This window comes from Vicugna pacos, chromosome 35, assembly GCF_048564905.1.
Source record: "Vicugna pacos chromosome 35, VicPac4, whole genome shotgun sequence".
Classification (NCBI taxonomy): Eukaryota; Metazoa; Chordata; class Mammalia; order Artiodactyla; family Camelidae; genus Vicugna; species Vicugna pacos.
In genome coordinates, this window is record NC_133021.1 from 21055593 (window position 1) to 21076616 (window position 21024).

At 42.6% G+C, this 21024-nt stretch overlaps 1 protein-coding gene across 1 annotated transcript in view; it reads right to left on the reverse strand.

The window, feature by feature from the left end:
• The window catches only part of ST8SIA6 (ST8 alpha-N-acetyl-neuraminide alpha-2,8-sialyltransferase 6), a 137474-nt gene extending 116742 nt beyond the window's left edge, over positions 1-20732 (reverse strand). The window contains exons 1-2 of the mRNA XM_072955068.1: positions 20179-20732; positions 19566-19664 (exon numbers count right to left, since the gene is read on the reverse strand). Of these exons, the coding sequence (XP_072811169.1) occupies positions 19566-19664; positions 20179-20279 (200 nt within the window). The 5' untranslated portion in view covers positions 20280-20732. The remainder of the gene's footprint in view (positions 1-19565; positions 19665-20178) is intronic.
• Between the last annotated feature and the right edge of the window lie 292 nt (positions 20733-21024).

Genomic DNA, 21024 nt, shown 5'->3' on the forward strand with positions numbered 1-21024 from the left:
ATGAAAGATGAGAATTTAGGTTCATCTGACTTCCCCCTGCCTCTTTAGCACTTTTATCTCTTTTGGCTCAAAATAATCCATCACACATGTATATATATATACACATACACACACACACCATCCAGAGTTCAAATGCTGAGCCCCTGGTGGCAGGTAAGGTACCCACAGTGCAGATACCTGCTCAACCAGGTCGCCACCTGGACAGGTAGTCCCTGGGAGACAAGGCAGGAGGCAGGGGCCATGGCTCTCCTACTTCTTGAATAACAGGTATGGCCATCCTGGCCGAACGTCAGCTCTGCCTTACACTAGCCTGAGTCCGCTCTCCAAATTACAAGGCTTATTACATCGCCCCTCCTGAAAACCCATCAGTGGGTCCCCCTAGCCTGGGCGATAACACCTGAGTTATTTAACTAAGAGTATCCCTCTGTCGTCTAGCGCCTGTCCACCAATCCCCCGCTCACGCCCCAGGGTCCAGAGGCCCTGAAAGAGTTTCAGCTTCACAAACACATCTTGTTTGTACATCCCCATGCCTTCCACGTATCACAAATGTCTTCTTCCCTCTTGGCCTGCTCGTGGAATTTCTACTTCGGCCTCAAGGCTCAATGCCAGCATCTTCACTGTCTAACCTCCCCTGGGCTGCCACACTAGCCTGGACATACTTCCATGATAGCACTTACACTGGACGGTCAGCATGGATGCCTGCTACTCCCACTAGGCTAAGGATTCCTTGAGAACAGTGATCGGTGCCTGTTCAGGGTGTTCGCAGATCCGGCTCCCCAGAGTGAGGCCTCAGAAAACAAGTGGAATTTGACGACTGATGTGTTTTGCTGCAAACACTGAGCTGATCTTAGCAACTGCTCCCGAAGGAAAGAAGGCTGTTTTTACCCACATCCAATTAGGTACCACCTGCATATCCACTCTCCCGGCACCCAGGTCTGAGATAAGAGCAGAGGTTTCCTGTAGCATGAATATCTACTGAATGGATGAATGAAGCCATTAATAACCTCTGACTGTGTGCAGGATCAGTCACTGCTGGGAGGAACAGTTTCAAAAGAAATGCATCTTTTTTCGAGTGAGTCAGGACAGAATCGTTTGGATACAAATTCATTCTTAGGAGACTTGCTTTTAATAAAATTCATGGTGAGGGTGGTTGTGTGTGGGGGGGTGTTCTTTGGATCTTCCTCCATGCAGAGGACCACCGCACAAACATGAACTATGGGATGGGGAGAAAGGAGAACCTGTGTTTATGACCGCAGGGCAGACACACACACACAGAGGCATTAAATAAAGCTGGGCGTAAGTAAGCTGCCTGCGTTGGTTAGTTCCAACCTGGGGAAAGTAAATCACCCGGGCTCCGTGCACTCTCTCTGGCCTGGTGTGTGGTTTTCCTTGTGAGCTAAGAGGGCTGCTTTCTGAAGGTGGGCACCAGCCGGCAGCTTCAGCCCTCCAGCCGGGCATAGACTTTCTGCCCACCCACACAGACCAGGGCAGCTCTAATCTCCCATCCAGCGAGATGGTAAGGACTCCACACAGGAAGCTCTCAGGAGAGGGGCGGGGTCCTTTTCAAGAATGGTCTGGAGCCTGGGTTTAGCATCCTGAGCTCAGGGATGCGCCCACCCCTGCCCCCACTCCAGCTGTGGAAACCCCACCCTCCACACTTGGTCTACTCCGCATCCTCCTTCATCAAGTCTGCCTCTGTGGTCCGAAGGGATTCAGTGGTCCGCTCTGGGCCAGTCCCCTGCCTCCCAGGCTCTCATCCTCACATGTCCTCGAGGTCCTGCATCCCCACAATTCTCAGTCATTCATGGCCACTACCCTAAATGTCCAGAAAGATCACCCTGCCTTCAACATGGAACACAGTGCGACCTACCTCTGGAGCACAGCCTCACAAGTCAGGCATCTGCCCCTCTGCGCCTGGGACAAGTGACTAAACTCTCTGGTCTCAGTGTCTCCATCTGTAAAGTGGGGACACTAATAGTCTTAACATACAGAAGAGTGTCCCTGAGAGAATTAAATGAAGTCATACAAATAAGGGCTGCTAAGTCCAGCACCTGGGAACAGCTCAATAATTGCTGTTCTATTAAAAAAAAAAATCTTTGATTTTGTTGAACTTAATACAATACCCTGGGATTCATAGGTACTCACATCCGGATGACTGATTATTCTCTATCTTAAATCAACTGCACTTCAAACCTGACTCAGACTGTGTAGAAAACAGGAAAAAATGCAGGAAATCTGAGTGGTCATGGCGAACTTCGTGGAGGGGTTGGAGTTTTTTTTTTTAATTTTATTTTTTCATTTTTATACAATTTTAAAGGTGACACTCCGTTTACAATTATTACAAAATATTGGCTCTATTCTCCGTGCTGTATAATACGTCCTGGAACCTGTCTTACACCCAACAGTCTGTTCCTCTTACTCTGCCACCACCCATGGGGAACCCTGCACATTTGTCTCGCTCTCAGCTGAGCATGTTGTGGATATGTAGATTACCTAAAAAGACTTTTTAAAGTTGGCAGTCTTTAGAAATACTTCAATCCTCTGCCCGTTCCAACCGCACAACATTATTTCTATGCATAAGCTTCCTGTGCTTAAAACCCACCCACACAGAAGCACAAATACTATAAAGCTTCTGCACAGAGTGCAACACCGCGGGTGAAAACATGTATTTTCTCATAAAGTTTCCTGAATATAGAAAGTTGAAGGGCACAACTTAATGATATTTAGTAATTTATAGATTTACACAACCATCACCACAATCCAGTTTTAGAATGTCTCCACCACCCCCTGAAAGATTAGGTGCAAAGGTACCTAATTTCTACCTGACTTCCCATCCCAGGCAACCACTGATCTGCTTGGATCTCTGTCTCATACAGTAGGTTGTGTCTGGCTTCTTCCTCTTAGCGTAATGCTTTTGAGGTTCATTCATGCTGCAGCATGTATTTGCATTTCATTCCTTTTTATTGCTGAACAGTATTTCGTGTACAGATACATGTGTGTTTTATCTTTTCACCAGTTGATGGGCGTGTGGATTGTTTCCACTGTCTGGCTCCTACGAATAATGTTGCTCTAAACATTCACATACAAGACATTTGTGTGGGCATCTGTTTTTATTGATCTTGGGGAGATACCCAGGAGTCGAATTCCTGGATCATACGACAAGTCTCTGTTGAACTTTCTAAGAAACTGTCAAACCCTTTTCCAAAGTAGTAGCATTCAGACTTCCACTGATGGCTGATCTAGTGCCAGCAGCTTCTAAGTCTCACCTCCCACCAGCGTCTGTTGCCTCCAGCACAGTAACCGGCTGACTCCGCCAGCACCAGCACCCCAGTGAGCCAGCGGGGGGGGGGGGGGGGGGCAGGTGAATTGAGACGCAGAGCGATCACTCTGTGGCCTGCTGAGGCCCATCCCCCAGGGGAAATGGTTAATTAGAACACTGAAGGCATCAAATATATCTGCAGCTGCTCCTGCCTGTGCTTCTGCGCTAAAGATCCCGACCTCCAGGGCTTCAGAGGGACTCACCTCTGGCACGCAGGAGCTAAAATGCAAATGTTAACCAGCACTAAGTGCTCTATCTTTTTGCCTCCTAAAGATCCAAAAACAAAAGCTAAACTAAAAAAAAAAAAAAAAAAAAAAACCGTAATGCACTCTTAAAGGTCATCAACAAAGATAATGCATCTTCCTGAATGCCCCAGCATTTCTACACGTCACAGCCTGATTCCACCCTAGAAAAGGAAACCTCACAAATTCTGCTACTAAAGAGAAGCCCAAGGGCGAAAACTCAAATCCTGACAATTGAGATGAAGACTCTTTAGACAAGAAAGCTTATAAATACCACCTAAATATCATTGGGGGTGGGGGGTTGATGGGGGATACACTCCACAATGTAGATCCTTGGAGCTACTGATCTAGCTAATACATTTTATTCGGTCCCTGTTTCTCCAGCACCATAACCACACTTTGCATCCACCTATGAGATGTCCCAATACACCCTCATTAAGTTACCTATTGAGTATATCAATATCCTCACCATTTATTTTTGCAGACAGAGCCTTCGTGGGTTTGCTTTGTTCTCAAGCACCCAGCTACGACCTTACACTGACAACGTTGTACCGAGGGAAGAAACTCATGAAGCTGTTGCTCAGGACATTCAAACTGTGGTCCAGGTGCTGACTAACCAGAGTTGGGTCACCCCAAAAAGATCCAAGACTCCACCACCTCAGTTTAATCTGGGAGCATCATTTGGTCTCCAGAAGGCTGCTCCAACCATCTCCCATCAATTACCCTACTTCCCGCCCTCTCCAACAAGCCCAACATCTACTCACTTCTTTGGCTTCTAGAAAAGCGTATCTCCCATCTACACATTTCATTAAGATCTATTAAGGCATTCACAAGAAAATCAGCTCAATCAGAATGGAGGTCATCTCAACAGCAGGACCTTGAGGCCACTCAAAAAGCCAGCCAGATAACAATGCCACCAGTGGCACCTGGTGGTTTCTTTACTGCAAAAACCCTACCCACTCATTCTCATGCTTTCTGGAGTGTCCTTGTTCAAGAAAGGTGGCCCCTCACCTGGCCCCGGAGGCCAGTTGGAAGGTCTCCTGAATCCTCTCTAGGGTCCCTCTTCTCAGTCCAGATATAATAGGGAATTCATGCCTGCATTTATAAAACCCCAATAGAATTCCCCTTTCCAGTTAACTCCCCATTCTGCCATCCCTTCTGAAACCTGGAGCCCAGATTGGGGTAGATACAATGAGGTGACCCACTGGAAATGAGGGACCCACCCCCCTAAACAGGCTATTCTATTTCTAAGAAAGCTGTCTGCCAAAGCCCGCTGTCCTCTCCCACCCCTAATATGACAATTTTTAAAGGTTGGTTAAATAGAGGTCCCTCTTTGTAGGAAAAAGAAGTCTTCATGCCTTCTTTTAAATGTAACTGTGGGTCCCATCACAATCTTCTGTATAACTGACCTACGTTTAGGTATTCTCAGCTGTATAACAGTCAGTCCTCGTGTGCATCTTTCCACGAGGAAAAGGAAGATCTTAAATTAGTCCCCAGCATCAACATTCTTCAATAGGATGTCAGCTCTGGCCCCACTGTTTATGACAGTTTGGAAGAGGGATGGCTACAGGATTCCAGATGGCAAAGTTCATGGCTTTCATAATAAGAAAAAAAAAGAAATTACTCTCTGTCCCCTGAAGCCAAAGAGATACTGATTTTTAGTCACTCTTGTGATAATTCCTCAAATGTAAGTTGCCTCAAGGTCTTAGTGTCACCCGTGGACTCCTAACAAATCTACAAATCCCCTGTGCACATACCACCTCTCTCTCTGTTCCAGACCTTTTCCTGGAGAGCATCCTCCCCTCCTCCCACCTCAGGACTTCCCAGTCTGCGTAATAAACCTTTCTTTGATTACACCAAGCACTAATGTCATGAACTTCAGTAGTAGAATCCAGTCTCCGGAGGGAGCTGCCCCACGTCATGGCAGAATTACTAGAAAAGCCATTGTGAAAGGTGTGAAGTAGAGATCTCATTTAGCTTTTGATCTGTATTTCCTTAATGACTAACTGGACATTTATATCATCTGTATACCTTCTTTGATGAAATGTCTATTCAAATCTTCTGCCCATTTCTAAACTGAGTTGTCTTCTTGCTATTGAATTGAAAGAGCTCTTCATATATTCTGCATACAAATCTTTCATTGGATATATGATTTACATATATTTTCCCCTAATCTGTGGCTTATTTTTTCATATCCTTAGCAGTGTAGGTAGAAGTACAAAAGCTTTTAACTTTTTAAAAATATAATTTATCCATTTTTTTTCCCTCTCTTGGTGTTGTATCTAAGAACTCTTTACCTGATCCAAGGTCATGAAAATGTTCTGTTTGCTTCTAGAAGGTTTATGGTTTTAGCTCCTAAGTCTATGATCCATGTTGAGTTATTTTTTGTGTGTATCATGTGAGGTAAGAGTCTAAATTCATCTTTTTGCATGTAGCCATCCAATGGCATGGAGAGACCACCCTCACTCCACCATCTAGAAGTCCCACCTCTAAATGTGTTAATTAACTTAAATAAGTTTCATTTCAAAGAATTTTTACACCAAATAAAATTCATACATTTATAAATTACGTTTATCAAAAAAACTTACCAAAAGTTCCACATTTAAAACTATCCCAGACATCAGACCTGTTCTGATTTTTATTGTTTTTTAGTGAAGATGACATAAAACAATCTTTTAAAAATGATACATGTCTTATTCTCACCACTCTTGAGAAAAATGGAGGAAATCTTACAGCATTCAAAATTTTGTAAAATCTAGATTTTTTCAGATAGATCTTTTTCTAAGAAACCAGCCTATATACATGAGCAGTTAATATACTATAAATCAATTTTTATGTGGAGACCTCCTAGCTTAGAATATGAATCTTGATTTAAAAGGATCTTCCTGCAGAAGGCCAGCATAAATAGGAGTAACACGAAATCTTTGCTTTGGACATGTGTTTTTAAATTGTTATTTATCAAAAGTTACATTTCTGTAAAAAGTTTCCAGTGCTCTGTGGCTTTACAAAGAGTTCTCAGAACCCCACAGAAGTACAAGTTCTATGATGGACGGCAGAGATAAGTGCTCACTAATCTCTAAATGTTTTATTAGAAAAAAAATCTCCTAAGTACACGTATCATAAGACTTCCTGTCTGTTTATTCAAATTATTTCTCAATGTATGTTCACCCTTTAAGAAATGATTACAGATATGAGACTTCAACCCTCCAGGTTTAATCCATCCTCCTCCAATTATTAAATTTTATTTTATAATCCCACACAAAAGCACACAACTCTAAATCAGGTTTTGTTATCATTGGTATTTTTACCATGTGAAACTCGCTCTGCATCTCTCTGGCAATGCAACATGGTAAAATGTACCTTCAAAAACCTGGTACCACTATTGAGACAAGACAGCAGGACTGAAATCCTAACACATTGGGGGTTCCAGAGAACTGGTGAAAGAAACAGACAAGGTACAGACCTCATCGAACTATAATCAATTGTATGAATAATATTCCCTGGACATGAAAACATGAATATTTTGGTATCCCTGAAATGGGGAGTGTTGGATAAACTCTCAAACCAAAACCACGAAAGCCTTCCCACTAACTTAATGCACAAACAGTAAAGGTATGTCCACAAATAAAAATATGTAAAAAAAAGGGTGTTTCCCTGAAGTAACAAACTAGCATGTATGTCATAAATATATATACTGCAGCAGTAAAAGATACATTCCAGACGCAAAGTTTAGGGATAACATACTATATCCCATAGAGTAAGGAAATAATAAGGTATAATCTCAAAAAGAATATATAGAATATTGAATATATTCAGAGACAGCATGTGACAGAAGGTACCACTTGCATCCAACTAAGATTCCAGCAACCAGTGAGAGATTTTAATCATTTTCAAAATTAATGGTCTTTACAACCTACAACTTCGGGTTTTTGGAATACGACCGTTCAAAAATTATATGTTAGTGAATCCAGTGTGTTTTACAACAACTAAGAACAATAACTAAGAAGACAATGAAAATTATTTTACAATAATTTCAAAAGCACAGGTGATGCCCTATAAAATTCTCTTTAGAAATAATTATGACCATGGGTATGAATCTTCCCAAGAAATCTCTAACTAACTATCTACAACATGTACAAAATATTCTTAGTACTTCATGAAACAAAATAATTTTTTTTAAATCTGAAAGTATAGACAAGATAGATTTAACTGCTCTGGATAAGCTAACTCCTTAAATGTATGCAGATAAGTATACCACAGCCATATTCATCTTCTTAATGGCAAAAGAAGCTATAAAACAAGACATCAGGACACAAGAACACTTTGCTCAAGTTTACTCAGAGCATCAATAGCTCTTTAAAAGAGCCTCTTTTTCGGTTTCCAAATGAGAGGTTGCAGAACCTTTGCACCCTGAAACCACAAAGCAGCTTATATCAGTGGCTCTAAAAGACTGACTTCCCCTGGCAGATGAGGAGATAAATTTCTTTTCTTTTCTTCTCTTCATAGCCCTTCTGCTGTGTCCCAGCCTCACCTCCTACTATTTTCCCCTGTTAGCACATAATCCTTCAAAGTGTTTGCGCGTCTCTGTAACTCCTGGGGAAAAAAAATCTTTATTCCTCCCCTAGGCAGTCAGGCTGTTTAATATTTTTCTGTTGTTTCATCGTAATGCCTGTTGGTTCAAGGGAAATGTCTATTAAGGGCACAGGGAATTAATACACAAGGCCAGACAACACTAAGGCAACCCTGATTTATGTTGTGATGGAACCATCTTCACTTTAACATATGGGTGTGAACAGTATTATCTGCGAAGCCACAAAAAGAAACACCCAGCCTCTTTGTGAACAGAGGCCCTGTCACGGAGGCAGTGGAGTGATATGAGCATAATGGAAAATTAAATTCCACCTTCAACCACCTCCGAAGTGAAGGCTGGACCAATCAGACACCATTTCTCCCTAGATTCCTGACCTCCCATCCACGTATCCCAAAGCAAAGAAAACAGCAGGACATTTCTTCATGTCCTTCGAGCTCATCCTGGCTTTTCCGTCCACATGTCAATGTGCCCGAAGAAGCTTGTCAGGGGCTATAGCCTGAGTTCTGAAGCCTTCTCTCTGGGTCGCCTACCCTGGACAATTGTACCTTGCAGCTTACACCAGACCAGAGCAGCAGCCAAAGATGTAACACAGGCAGCAGGGAATGAAGGGACTGAAAAGTGCCAATCTGGAAGGCACCATAAACCCATTTTCAAACAAGGGACACCAGGAGAGAGGCAAGCAACCCAGAGCAGAAATGGAGGAGAGCTCCCTGTAAACCCTTCAAAGAAGAGCTGCAATTAAGACGTAGGATTAGGAAGTCGGAAAAGAGGCAGAATGCAAGATTTAAAGCTTCATTTTAAATTAATTCAGCAACCAGACTCAAGGCAACTTTAAAACGTACTGAATTTTTAAAATCAAGGCACTTAGAGTATCACTACTTCTAGAAGCAAAGAAGGAAAGACATAAAAGTGTGTTCTATTGTTCTCAAAAGTAAAATTTAATAGCCTTCATCTACTTGGAGGGTGGGGCGCAGAGAAAAGGGGTGAGAGTTATGTTTAGCTCTATGGCTCTTTGCACAAGCTCTAGTTCGCACTCATCTTGAATTTTCTGAAGCTCACAGTTATGATCCCAGGATGAACATAGGCAACAGGAAAATGCCCAATAAAACAATATTACAACTTACACTGTAAGACAGTAGAGAGTAAACAGTGCCTGACTCCCCTTCTTCCAGACTATTTACTTTCTTACGAAAGTACATAAGACTACACAAAATGACAACCACACATTTTGATGGCAACAGATTGCTGCTTCAAAAATGGGTCAGGTTTGGGGGAAGAAGTATTATCAGCAATAGTGCCTCGCATGGAGAAATTACCAGCAGCTGATGTAAATTTTCACCCCAGAAACAGAGCAAGTCTAGGGAGGAAAAAAAATTAGAGTGGCTTTGAACTTCCTCCCACTGTCTACCTTTATTTCCCTGGGCGTGGAGAGCCTGCCTCAACCAGAAAATCAGGTGGCTGCTCCCACACAGGAAGCACCCACTTCCTGAGGCCACAGAAGCTGTTTTGGGTGCTTATGCAGTGCGGTCTTTCTACATCTTCCTGAGATAATACTTCTATCATATCGTGTATCGTATCACATCATATATCATATCATATCATAACATATCATAAAACAACACTGAAGGAATGGAAGGGGACAGAAAGGGAATCAGTCATCGCACCCTGGGATGTAAAGGGATGCCACATATAGGGAGAGCTCCAGGAGCCCGGCCCTCTCTAGATGTCAGATGACATTTGTCATGCACCGTTCCTGGCAGCAGCAGAAGTCCAGTTTGACTAGGATCACTCAGGAATACATGGCTTTCTTCTTTTTTTTTTTTAATGTGTCATCTTTTTTTTCACTTTTTATTGAGTTATGACCATTTTACAATGTTTTGTCAAATTCCAGTGTAGAGCACAATTTTTCAGTTATACACGAATATATATGTATTCATTGTCACATCTTTTTTTTTGCTGTGAGCTACCATAAGATCTTGTATATATTTCCCTGTGCTATACAGTATAATTGTGTTTATCTATTCTACATTTTGAAATCCCAGTCTGTCCCTTCCCACCCCGCACCCCCTTGGCAACCACAAGTTTGTATTATATGTCTATGAGTCTATTTCTGTTTTGCATTTATGTTTTTTTTTTTTTTAGATCCCACATATAAGCGATCTCATATGGTATTTTTCTTTCTCTTTCTGGCTTAATTCACTTAGAATGACATTCTCCAGGGACATCCATGTTGCTGCAAATGGCATTATGTTGTCGGTTTTTATGGCTGAATATTATTCCATTGTATAAATATACCACTTCTTGTTTATCCAGTCATCTGTTGATGGACGTCTAGGCTGTTTCCATGTCTTGGCTATTGAAATAGTATTGCTATGAACATTGGGCTGCAGGTGTCATTTTGAAGTAGGGTTCCTTCTGGATATATGCCCAGGAGCGGGATTTCTGGGTCATACGGTAAGTCTATTCCTAGTCTTTTAAGGAATCTCCATACTGTTTTCCACAGCGGCTGCACCAAGCTACATTCCCACCAGCAGTGTAGGAGGGTTCCCCTTTTTCCACAGCCTCTCCAGCATTTGTCATTTGTGAACTTTTGAATGATGGCCATTCTGACTGGTGTGAGGTGATACCTCATTGGAGTTTTGATTTGCATTTCTCTGATAATTAGTGATACGGAGCATTTTTTCATGTGCCTATTGATCATTTGTATTTCTTCTTGGAGAATTGCTTGTTTAGCTCTTCTGCCCATTTTTGGATTGGGTTGTTCGGTTGTTTCTTTCTAAGTCATATGAGCTGCTTTTATATTCTGGAGATCAAGCCTGTGCCACTTTCATTTGTAAAAATTTTATCCCATTCCGTAGGCTGTCATTTTGTTTTGCTTATGGTTTCCTTTGCTGTGCAGAAGCTTGTAAGTTTAATTAGGTCCCATTTGTTTATTCATGCTTTTATTTCTATTGCTTGGGTAGACTGTTCTAGGAGAACATTTTTGAGATGTATGTGAGATAATGTTTTGCCTATATTTTCTTCTAGGAGGTTTATTGTATCTTGTCTTTTGTTTAAGTCTTTGATCCATTTTGAGTTGATTTTTGTGTATGGTGTAAGGGAATCTTCTAGCTTCATTGATTTACATGCTGCTGTCCAGTTTTCCCAACACCATTTGCTGAAGAGACTGTCTTTATTCCATTGTATATTCTTGCCTCCTTTGTTGAAGATTAGTTGACCAAAAGTTTGTGGGTTCATTTCTGGGCTCTCTATTCTGTTCTATTGGCCTACATGTCTGTTTTTGTAGCAATACCATGCTGTCTTGATGACTGTAGCTCTACAGTATTGTCTGAAGTCTTGGAGAGTTATTCCTGCAGCCTCTTTCTTTTTCTTCAGTAATGCTTTGGCAAGTCTAGGTCTTTTGTGGTTCCATATAAATTTTATTATGATTTGTTCAAGTTCTGTGAAATATGTCCTGGGTAATTTGATAGGGATTGCATTAAATCTGTAGATTGCCTTGGACAGTGTGACCATTTTAACAATATTGATTCTTCCAATCCAGGAGCATAGAATATCTTCCCGTTTTTTTAAGTCTTTAATTTCCTTCATCAATGGTTTATAGTTTTCTGTGTATAATTCTTTCACCTCCTTGGTTAGATTTATTCCTAGGTATTTTACTACTTTGGGTGCTATTTTAAAGGGGATTGTTTCTTTACTTTCTTTTTCTGTTGATTCATCATTAGTGTAAAGAAATGCAACTGATTTTTGAACGTGAATCTTGTAACCTGCTACCTTGCTGAATTATTCGATCAGCTCTACTAGTTTTTGTGTGGACCTAGGAATACATGGCTTTCTGACAATCATGATATCAAGACACAGGAGCAAGAGATAGCTTTGAGGTCCAGTATTTAAAAAATAAAATCAGTAAATTTTCTGTTATCTGTATTTTACCACATTTGTTTTTCATTCAAAATTTTTAAAAACCAAACATTTTTCTGGCCACATGGCTCCAGCTCTTCTCCAGGGTATGCTCTAAGAAGGGGGGCCTCTGGTCCCCTGGTGGGGGCCACTAGGAGTTCTAAGGTGTCCTGTCTGATGAGCACAAGGCCAGAAAAGGCCAGAGAAAGGACTCCTTGTCTGGGGACAAATAAATTAAAAGCAAGCCCCCAAATGATAAAACTTATTAAAAAGATTCTCTAACTTAGGGATAGAATGTTATTCTTAAGATGCAGAGAAAAATCATACTTCGGAGAAACATTTTCTATAAGAAACAGAAGAAATCTTTAGAGAGCATTTGTTTTGTGTTCTCCATAAAATATAAGAAAATACAAAGAAATGGAAGGTGAGGTTTAAAAGGTTACACAGATGCTTTCTAAGATATAAACCAAGGTGATAAGGAACAGGCTGAAAGAAGGAAAAAACTGTAAAGAATAAAAATGTAACCGACACACCGTTTTAGACAGGGCAAAACAGAGAACTGACGCTACAGAAGAATAATTCAGGAAAGTCGAGGGCAAATTGGAGAAGCCCCCCCAGAGGGCAGAGGAAAAGGACAAAGAGAACCAAACTCAGGAAGAGAAATTAAGTTTACATGAGAAGGGAATGGTGGGTAAGAGGTAAAGTGGTAAAAGAGGGAAAATGAAGGCTCACAGGAGGAGGTCACAGCTCAGTGGTAGAGCACATGCTTAGCATGCATGAGGTCCTGGGTTCAATCCCCAGGACCTCCATTAAGGAAAAAGAAGATGAAAACGATGACTCAGATACACCCAGATCTGTGTAAAATAAAACCAGAATATATGGAAAATATCAAGGGTATGATACCAAAAACTTTAAATTTAAAAATAACCAGGCCAGTGGATTAAAAAGGCTTATACACAAAATTAATCAAAAGAAGTCACTGCAAAGATGTTATCACTATGAATTTTAAAAATTTCCAGTTTAAGAAAAAATCGTAGCAGGATCCAATAAAACAAACCATTGAACAGATTACTTTTAAGGAAATAAAATTAAGACTGCCTTCATTTCTCTTTCAGAGCTCGGAAAACAGAGGAACAACATCTTACAAAAGTTTTAAGATGAAAAATAATTTTTAAATGGAGTTCTGATGCAATAATTCAGTACTCATCAGTGAAAAATAGTAATTTCACCCTAAATATCTGAAGTTTCAGAAATGCTATTATCCACACTCCGAGGCTAAAAATGTTAGAAAAAAGAAGACAAGCCAACTGACCAAGAAAGGAGTGGAAACAAAAAACTATGGAAATGAGGAGGGGCTCATTTAAAGTGACAAATGTCAAACACTGAAAAGAGAATCTAAATGGTATTTCTAGACTTCTAAGCAATCACTTCATTCAAATTAAAAGAAAAACAGTAATTTTCAAAGAAGAAAGTATATAATAGAATAAAAATAACTTAATAAAGAGCCTTTTACCATATAGTAAAAGAAGTTCTAGAAGGAGGAAAGGTTTAAATACTTTAAAATGAGAGATGTCCACTTATCTCAGGGTACTAAATATACCAATAAATTTTCAATAAATGTATTAATTCAAAAGAATTGATAATGAAAAGTAGATATAAGTGACATGAACACAAAAAGGTTAAAAACTTCTACAGATTAAGTAACCACAGACATAATTAAATGTTAACTAAATTAGATTAAAGTCAATTTAAATGCATGGCAAATACAAGCTTGATAATTTTGATATTTATAAACCTCTTGTAAAACAACCAGAAACTAGACTATCTTGAAAGAAAAATAGACAAAGGTATGAAATGTCAACTTAGAAAAGAAAACATTTAAACAGTCAACAAATATCTTACAAATTAAATACAACGGTGAACAAACCAATACATATTAAGGCATCAGAAAAATACTATCTCTTGAGTACGAAAGTAGGAAAAGTGGAAAGAAACTCTAATGCACAAATCCGGCAAGAACTTGAGACAATGGTCACTCTCATAGACTCCTCACAGGAGAATAAATTGGAACAATTGTTGTTGTTGGACGAGTCATAGCAAAATTTTAAACTTTTCATATATTCTTTGATCAAGTCCCTTCACTGCTAGAATTTATCTGAATAATCAAGAATGTGTGTAAGGCTATAAAGCTGTTCATATTAGAGGACACATCAAAATCAAAAGTATTAAAGCATGCAGAAGGGAAGAATAAATAGATGACATGCATACATGCAAACACCACACTCTGAAAATTGTTGCAGAAGAACACTAATGACGTGACGAGGAAAAGTTCAGATGCTGTTAAAAAAAAATATGTATTACTGCTTTCCTTTTCTGGTAAGCAGCCTGAGGTGACCTCAGAAAATGGTTCGCTGTTCACTTGACCCAGAAAACCCCACAACATCATGCAAGTCAAGAGATTCAAATCTTTGTGCTAACTTCAGAATACTTGTGAAACTGCCCAAGCCATTAAGGGTCTACGTATCTGAAAAGCCACAAAGTATCAGAAGGATGTCACAAGCAACGGGCGCCATTCCGTCTTTAAGATGGTGGAGCTGGCAGGTGCGCCCAGGCCAAACAGTGGTGCCGGATGCAGGTTTGATGGTCCAAAAAAGAGTGCTGGCTTTTTACTGCACATGCTCAAAAATGCAGACAGTAATGCTGAATTTATGGGCTTAAGTGTAGATTCTCTGGTCATTGAGCATTCCCAGCTGAACAAAGCCTCCAAGATGTGCTGTGGAATTTAACAGAGCTCATGGTCAGATCACCCCTTATGTGAGCCACATTGAGACGATCCTTGAGCCACACTGAGATGATCCTTACTGAAAAAAGAACAGACTGTTCCTAAACCAGAAGAGGAGGTTGCACAGAAGTAAAAGATATCCCAGAAGAAACTGAAGAAACAAAAGCTGATGGCCCAGGAGTAAATTCAGCACAAAATAAATGCAAATACAAGTAAAAAAATAAAAGTTATTAACCCACACCAAAATATGATAGCAAAATTACTAGATCTGTACATACAAAAGTTATTGAAAATATGAATACTAACATTTTATAGGCATTGAAATGACAGGTGGTTTTCCTTTTCTTTGTGTTCCTGTAAAAACATACAATAAAATCTCTGCAGAAATGCTCCCTACAATAATATGAGTTGGGATATAACATGTTTAACTTTTGATGTCAGCCCTCTACTGAACCTCAGTTCTCAAACAGGGACAGATCAAGTTCTACTGCAGGGAGGAAGGGTCACAGGGAGTGGAAAGAAAGGTCAGCAGGCAAATCTCTCTAGGAAAGCAGAGATGTGGAAGTGGGGTCCTCACATCTCTGGTGAACTTGTAGGTGGGTCAATGAAAGAGGCACCAACTAATCAGGATGTTCAAAGAATGGTGGCTGCTCTCCAGAAAGTTGAGCCAGACATAGGATCCTGAATCATCACCATGGAGATGAAAGCCAGACGGGACACTGCCACTAAAGGATGCCAAAGTAGAACCAGGACCTAAGACAGTTCTTGTGGAGGGACCCTGGAATTCCAAGCCACCTAGTTACACAGACTTGTTCTGGCCACGTCATTAATGTCACAATAATCCAATCTCTCATTTCTAATGATTGAATATTTTGGAGATTGCTTATGACATTATGGCAAGATTTTATTTGGTTTCATTTATAATCAAAATAAAATGAATATTAAGAACACACATTAAGTTAATAGTTAAGAAAAAATTCCAACCACTTGGAAATTTAAAAGTACTCTCCTAAATAACTATGGATATAAATTTTACATTTTTATGTAGTTAAAAGCAATTTAAAATATATTTTAAAAAATCAAAACACTGTGTATCCAAACTTAAAGAACAGGTGCAAAGCTACATTTAAAGGGAAATCCATAGTAGTAAATATTTTTGTTACAAAGAAAAAGAGGAAAATCAGTAAATGAAGCATTCATCTCAAGACATGACAGTGGAAAAAAAAGAAGGATATTTTAAAAGATAAACATAACACAAAGGAAACAGAACATGGAGTTACATCAGAATTGAGAAATAAATCCGAGAGATGGTTGTTTGGGAAAACAAAAATCAATGATACACGTCGACAAAGTTTATTAGAGAGGGAAAGAATCCATTGTGATGGGGTCATATTTTGAAAATTATTAGTATGTTTTTCTCTGTTGTCTTTCTGGTTTTGGCATGACTTTTCCCTCGTTATTTTGAAGCATCTTTGGGGGGAGTATAAAGAGATAAAGAGTTTCTTGAAAGAACGCAAAGAGAAAGAATAAGGTCATATTCAGCTTAGGCAGGCAAAATAGGATTTGCTACAACCCCAAGAAAAGATTTTCCAGATTCCTTCCATTTTCCCTCTCCAGCATATTAACTGCCTCACCCGGAAGACCCACCTTCTGGAACTTTCCCCTTTTTCTTCACTCCCAGTCTCCACAGTTTACTCATAAGGCTTAGGTTTGAGCCAGGGAAACAAAGAAAATATGAGGCAGGGAAAGCCTGCACAATTCCAGCCAAGAGCAAAGACAGAAAGAAGAGAAAGAAAGGAAAATCAGAGCTTTGGCTTAAAGAGAGAAAGGTGAGGGTAACGAAAAGGGTAGATGGGGCTTTGACTCCTCCCCAACTCAGGACTCTGAAAATACATCACCTTCTTGGGCAGCCTTCCACCCTGAAACTTACTTAGACTAGGGTCCCATCCACGGCGCCTGAACCAACCTTGGTCCTTGTGTGTTTTGATGGGGCCCAGAAATAGTGGGGAGACTGGCTGTGAAGCTAGCCAGCCAGAGCTGGGTGAGACAGCATTGTGGCAAATGCTGCAAGAGGGCAACCCAGGACAGGACAGAGAATCTTCACCAGGTCTCTGAAAAGTAACATCCATGGGAGCTCAGGTGAGGCCAAGACAGTGGTGGGTAGCAGCAGGTGGAATGCCTGAGGAAAAAGAATGAACTGCAAACCACAGCTTTCCTAACTGGCTGTCAACAAGGTACTCAGCCAACCAACAGACCCTGGAGGGTTGAGGAGTCAAAGGATACCATGATCATGAACTCCATCTCTTAACTCTCCATCTCTCTGCCGCCACACCATCTAAGCCCCTGTCCCCCTTGTATCTGGTTATCATCTTAAAGTAAGGAGAGATGGTGGAAACAACCTGAAAGCCTGGGCATTTGCTCCCAGAGAATAAACATTACCAGAAAGAGCTGTTTATTTTGGCACATCTGACTAAGCTGGACACACACATCATCTTGCCTAGTACCTGTGATAGACTATATACACAGCAGGGAGGTTAAGTGTGTGGGATTCTGGGTCCACGTGGCCTAGGTCTGACTCCTGGCTCCACAATCTGTCAACTCTGGGCAGTTTACTTCATCTCCCTGCACCTGAGTTTCCTCGGCTGTAAAATGAGGAAAGTAATAGTATCAACTGTTATTTTTTAAGGATTAAGGGATCTAATAAATGTACAGTCCTTAGATCAGTGCCCATAATAAGGATTCAGTAAGTACTGGCTCTCTGTCTTGCTTTTAGCATCACTGTCCCATTATTACCCATACCTATTACCTATGGCTGGGGCTCTTGAGAAAAGATCAGATCAGCTACAGAAAAATCAAGAAATTATCATTTCTCCACACAACCAAGTACTATAGATTAACATCTGTACTCTTGCCACATAAATAATCAATCATACATGATAAAGAAATAGATCAAAAGACAGGTTTTTAAAAATACAACAGAATGGTACAAATTTTGAAATCTTAATAAAATGGACCACATTCTGAAAAAATATGAATTACCTATATTAGCTCGAGAAGTAGGCCAAGTAGAAAAGAAGTACGCCAAAAGAAGCTGAAAAATTGATCAAAGAATTACCTCCAAGAAAGGCCTATGTCCGGATAATTTAATTAGTGTATTCTTTCAAACTTTTCCCAAGGGACAACCCCAGAATGCATAACCACGGTACCAGGACGTGCAAAAAGATGGACTGCTCCCCAGTTCATTGGAAAATTACTACCTATAATACACAACCCTGCATAAAATAAAACTATAGGCCAATATTTTTCTTTAAAGCTTTGTTACTCCAGGATTTCTTAGTGCCTCTCATATGCTGTGAAATTTCAATAGGAGGTTTGCAGGAAGCAATGTTGTGCACATCAAGATTTCTTTCTGGCTCCCCCAGACCTTTCTCCTGATCAGGCAGTAACTGCATCAGAGCAGCAGCCAGAAGATTCAGATGATCCAAGAGCCAAGCATACACAGAAAGATACATAGAGGAAAAGGGATCCACAAGAGCAGGAAAGTGACAGTATACTATTACAAAATAGCAAAAATAAGAGCCATGCTGAGGCTCAAAGTAGTACATTCTGCTGGTGAAAATGTAAATTGATTCAAATCATCTAGGAAGCAATTGGCCAGATGTATTTAGAAACTTGCGAGTACCTACTCTTTGACCTAATAATCCAACTTGTGTGAATCCATCCCAGAGAATTTAAAATGAAGATAAAGATGTCCATACAAGGATGGACTTCATAGAATTATTAATAGCAAACAGAATAGGAAACAATCTAAATGTCTAAAAATAAAAACAGCTAAGCAGATTATGGTGCATTCATAGGATGAATTATGCAACAAATAAAAGCAATATTTGAGAGGAAAAAATTTAATGACATATATGTCTGCTTTTTTTAGGGAAAAAAGGCAGAACAAAATACAATCTTAAGGGTATTTTTTAAAATATATGTACATAGGAAAAACTACTGGAAGAATATAGACCAAAACCTTAATATGATCTCTGGGCGATGGGTCTCAAGTCATTGACTATCTTTAAATAGATTTCTCATATCATCTAACTTCCTGCACTAAGAATGGATTACGTTTATAATCAGAAAAAGAAAACCCCGATAAAATCGAAATAACTATTGCCCATGGGTAAATACTCATGAGTGAAAAAGAACATTTTTAAGTCTCCGTTCACTAAGGCCAAAAACATTCTCAACACTGTGCACAGAATTCTATTCTCCTAAACGTCAGTCTGAACACCGGTCCACTCAAAAACATAAAGACACACAAAGCAAACCGATCAAATCCCTCCACAGACAAGGCTGAGCTCCTTCTCCAGGTTTTCAACACACCGTTACGGAGAGGGGCACTCAGTATCCATTTTTTTTGAAAGTGCAGCTGTTTTGTTTTTTGTTTTTTTTTTTATCTCCCTTGGTTCAAAGAACATCCACATCCAGGGACACGCTTTACGGGGGAGGTTGAGGGAGTGTGAGAGAGTTAACGCGCGCGCGTGTGCACACACATATTGTCTGTCTGTCTCTCTTCTCTCCCTCACACGCACGCATACACACGCTCAAATCCACTCAATCGTGTGGTGCCAGCCAAACAACTCAAAGCGAGTCTTGCGAGTGCAGCCGAGCGCCGTCCCTGATCCGCAAGCAGCCACGGAGCCTCCCCGCGCCCACCCCTTGGCCGCCCGGCAACGCGGGTACCTGTTCATGGTGCGCGGGGGCTGGGTCGCCGGGCTCCTGAGCGTCCTCAGCGCGGCGGGGGTACCGTGGGTAGCCTCCCTGCTTTCCTCCACCCACAGCCTGCACAGCCAGGAAGAAAACTATGTTGGGGAGCAGTTGGCTGGCGGACTCCGCATCGCGCTCGCAGCCCGGCCGGAACATCCTCGCGCGCCCTGGCTCCTCCGGCAGCGATTGGAGTTGGAAGAGGCCCAGGGCGGGAAGGAAGGGAAAGCACGGACCAGAATGGAGAGCCCGGGTGACTGATGCGGAACCCGACGGCAGGTCCAGCTCCGCAGCATCCTCACCCAGAGCGACGCACGCTGGGGCTCTCGCGCCCTGACCGGTCCCTCCCCGTCCGAGCTGGTGCCCAGCCAGTGCTCGTGTCGCCCCTCTGATTTCCCCCCACCCTCGGTTCACCCAGCCAGGTCTCCCGAACGCCTCCATCCCACCCCACGCCCCACCCCGTCGGCTTGTCCTAGCAGCAGCCGCCAGAAGTCTGCTCGCCCAGGTGGAGCGGCTGGGCGGCTGGGGCTCTCGGGGCGCACGGCGGGGGTGCACGGCACGCGGGTCGGCCCGAGGGCGGGGGGTGGGTTACCTGGAGCGGGCGGGCGCGTCGGTCGAGGACCAGAGCAGGCGCAGCAGCAGCAGCAGCAGCAGGCCGGCGAGCAGGGCGAGGAGCGCGCCCCCCGGCCGCATCCTGAGCCACAGGCGCGGCCGCCGCCGCTGCTGCCCCGGCGAAGCGCAGCCCGAGCGGCCCCGACTCGCGGCTCCTGCCGCCGCCGCCGCCGCCGCCGCAGCCAGGCACACCTCCAGCGTTCACAGGCGGCGCGGAGGGGCGGCGGCAGCGCGCGCCGCGGGCCCGCACTCTCGGGCGCCCCCGGCCTGGCCCGCACGGCCCCCGGGGGCAAAGGAAGCAGCCGCGCGCCCTGGCTCTCCCCGCTGCTCCCGCCCCGCTGCGGATCGCCGCCGGAGCCCGGCGCTCCGATCGCGGCGACGCTCCGCTCAGCTCGCCTCCTCTCCTCCCGGAGGCGCTCGGAGCTGCTGCGGGCTCTCGCCGCCGCCGCCGCCGCCGCTGCCGCCGCCGCCGCCGCGCGGGGTCACCTGAAGGTTGGGGCTCGGGAGCTGGACTCTGTGCTGATTGGGCTCCAACTTTTCTGCGCCCTCACCTTCCCGGGAGTGGCCGCGCGCTCTTCCCTGAGGCCCACGCAGGCGGAGCGCAGCTCTCTCCGCGCCCCTGCGTGGGAGAGGAGGGCCCGGAGCGGCGGAAGGGCAGGGAAGGAAGGGCCCACTTCAAAAAACTTTTCAAACTGTGTAGTCGCTCTGCTGGATCGTCCCACGCATAGAGTCTGCGAGGGACTTTAAAAGAACATCCCCTTGCTTAAAGGCAGTTTCAAACAGACAGCGAATGAATGCCCGGGGGCCAGGCAGTCTTTGGGGGTTG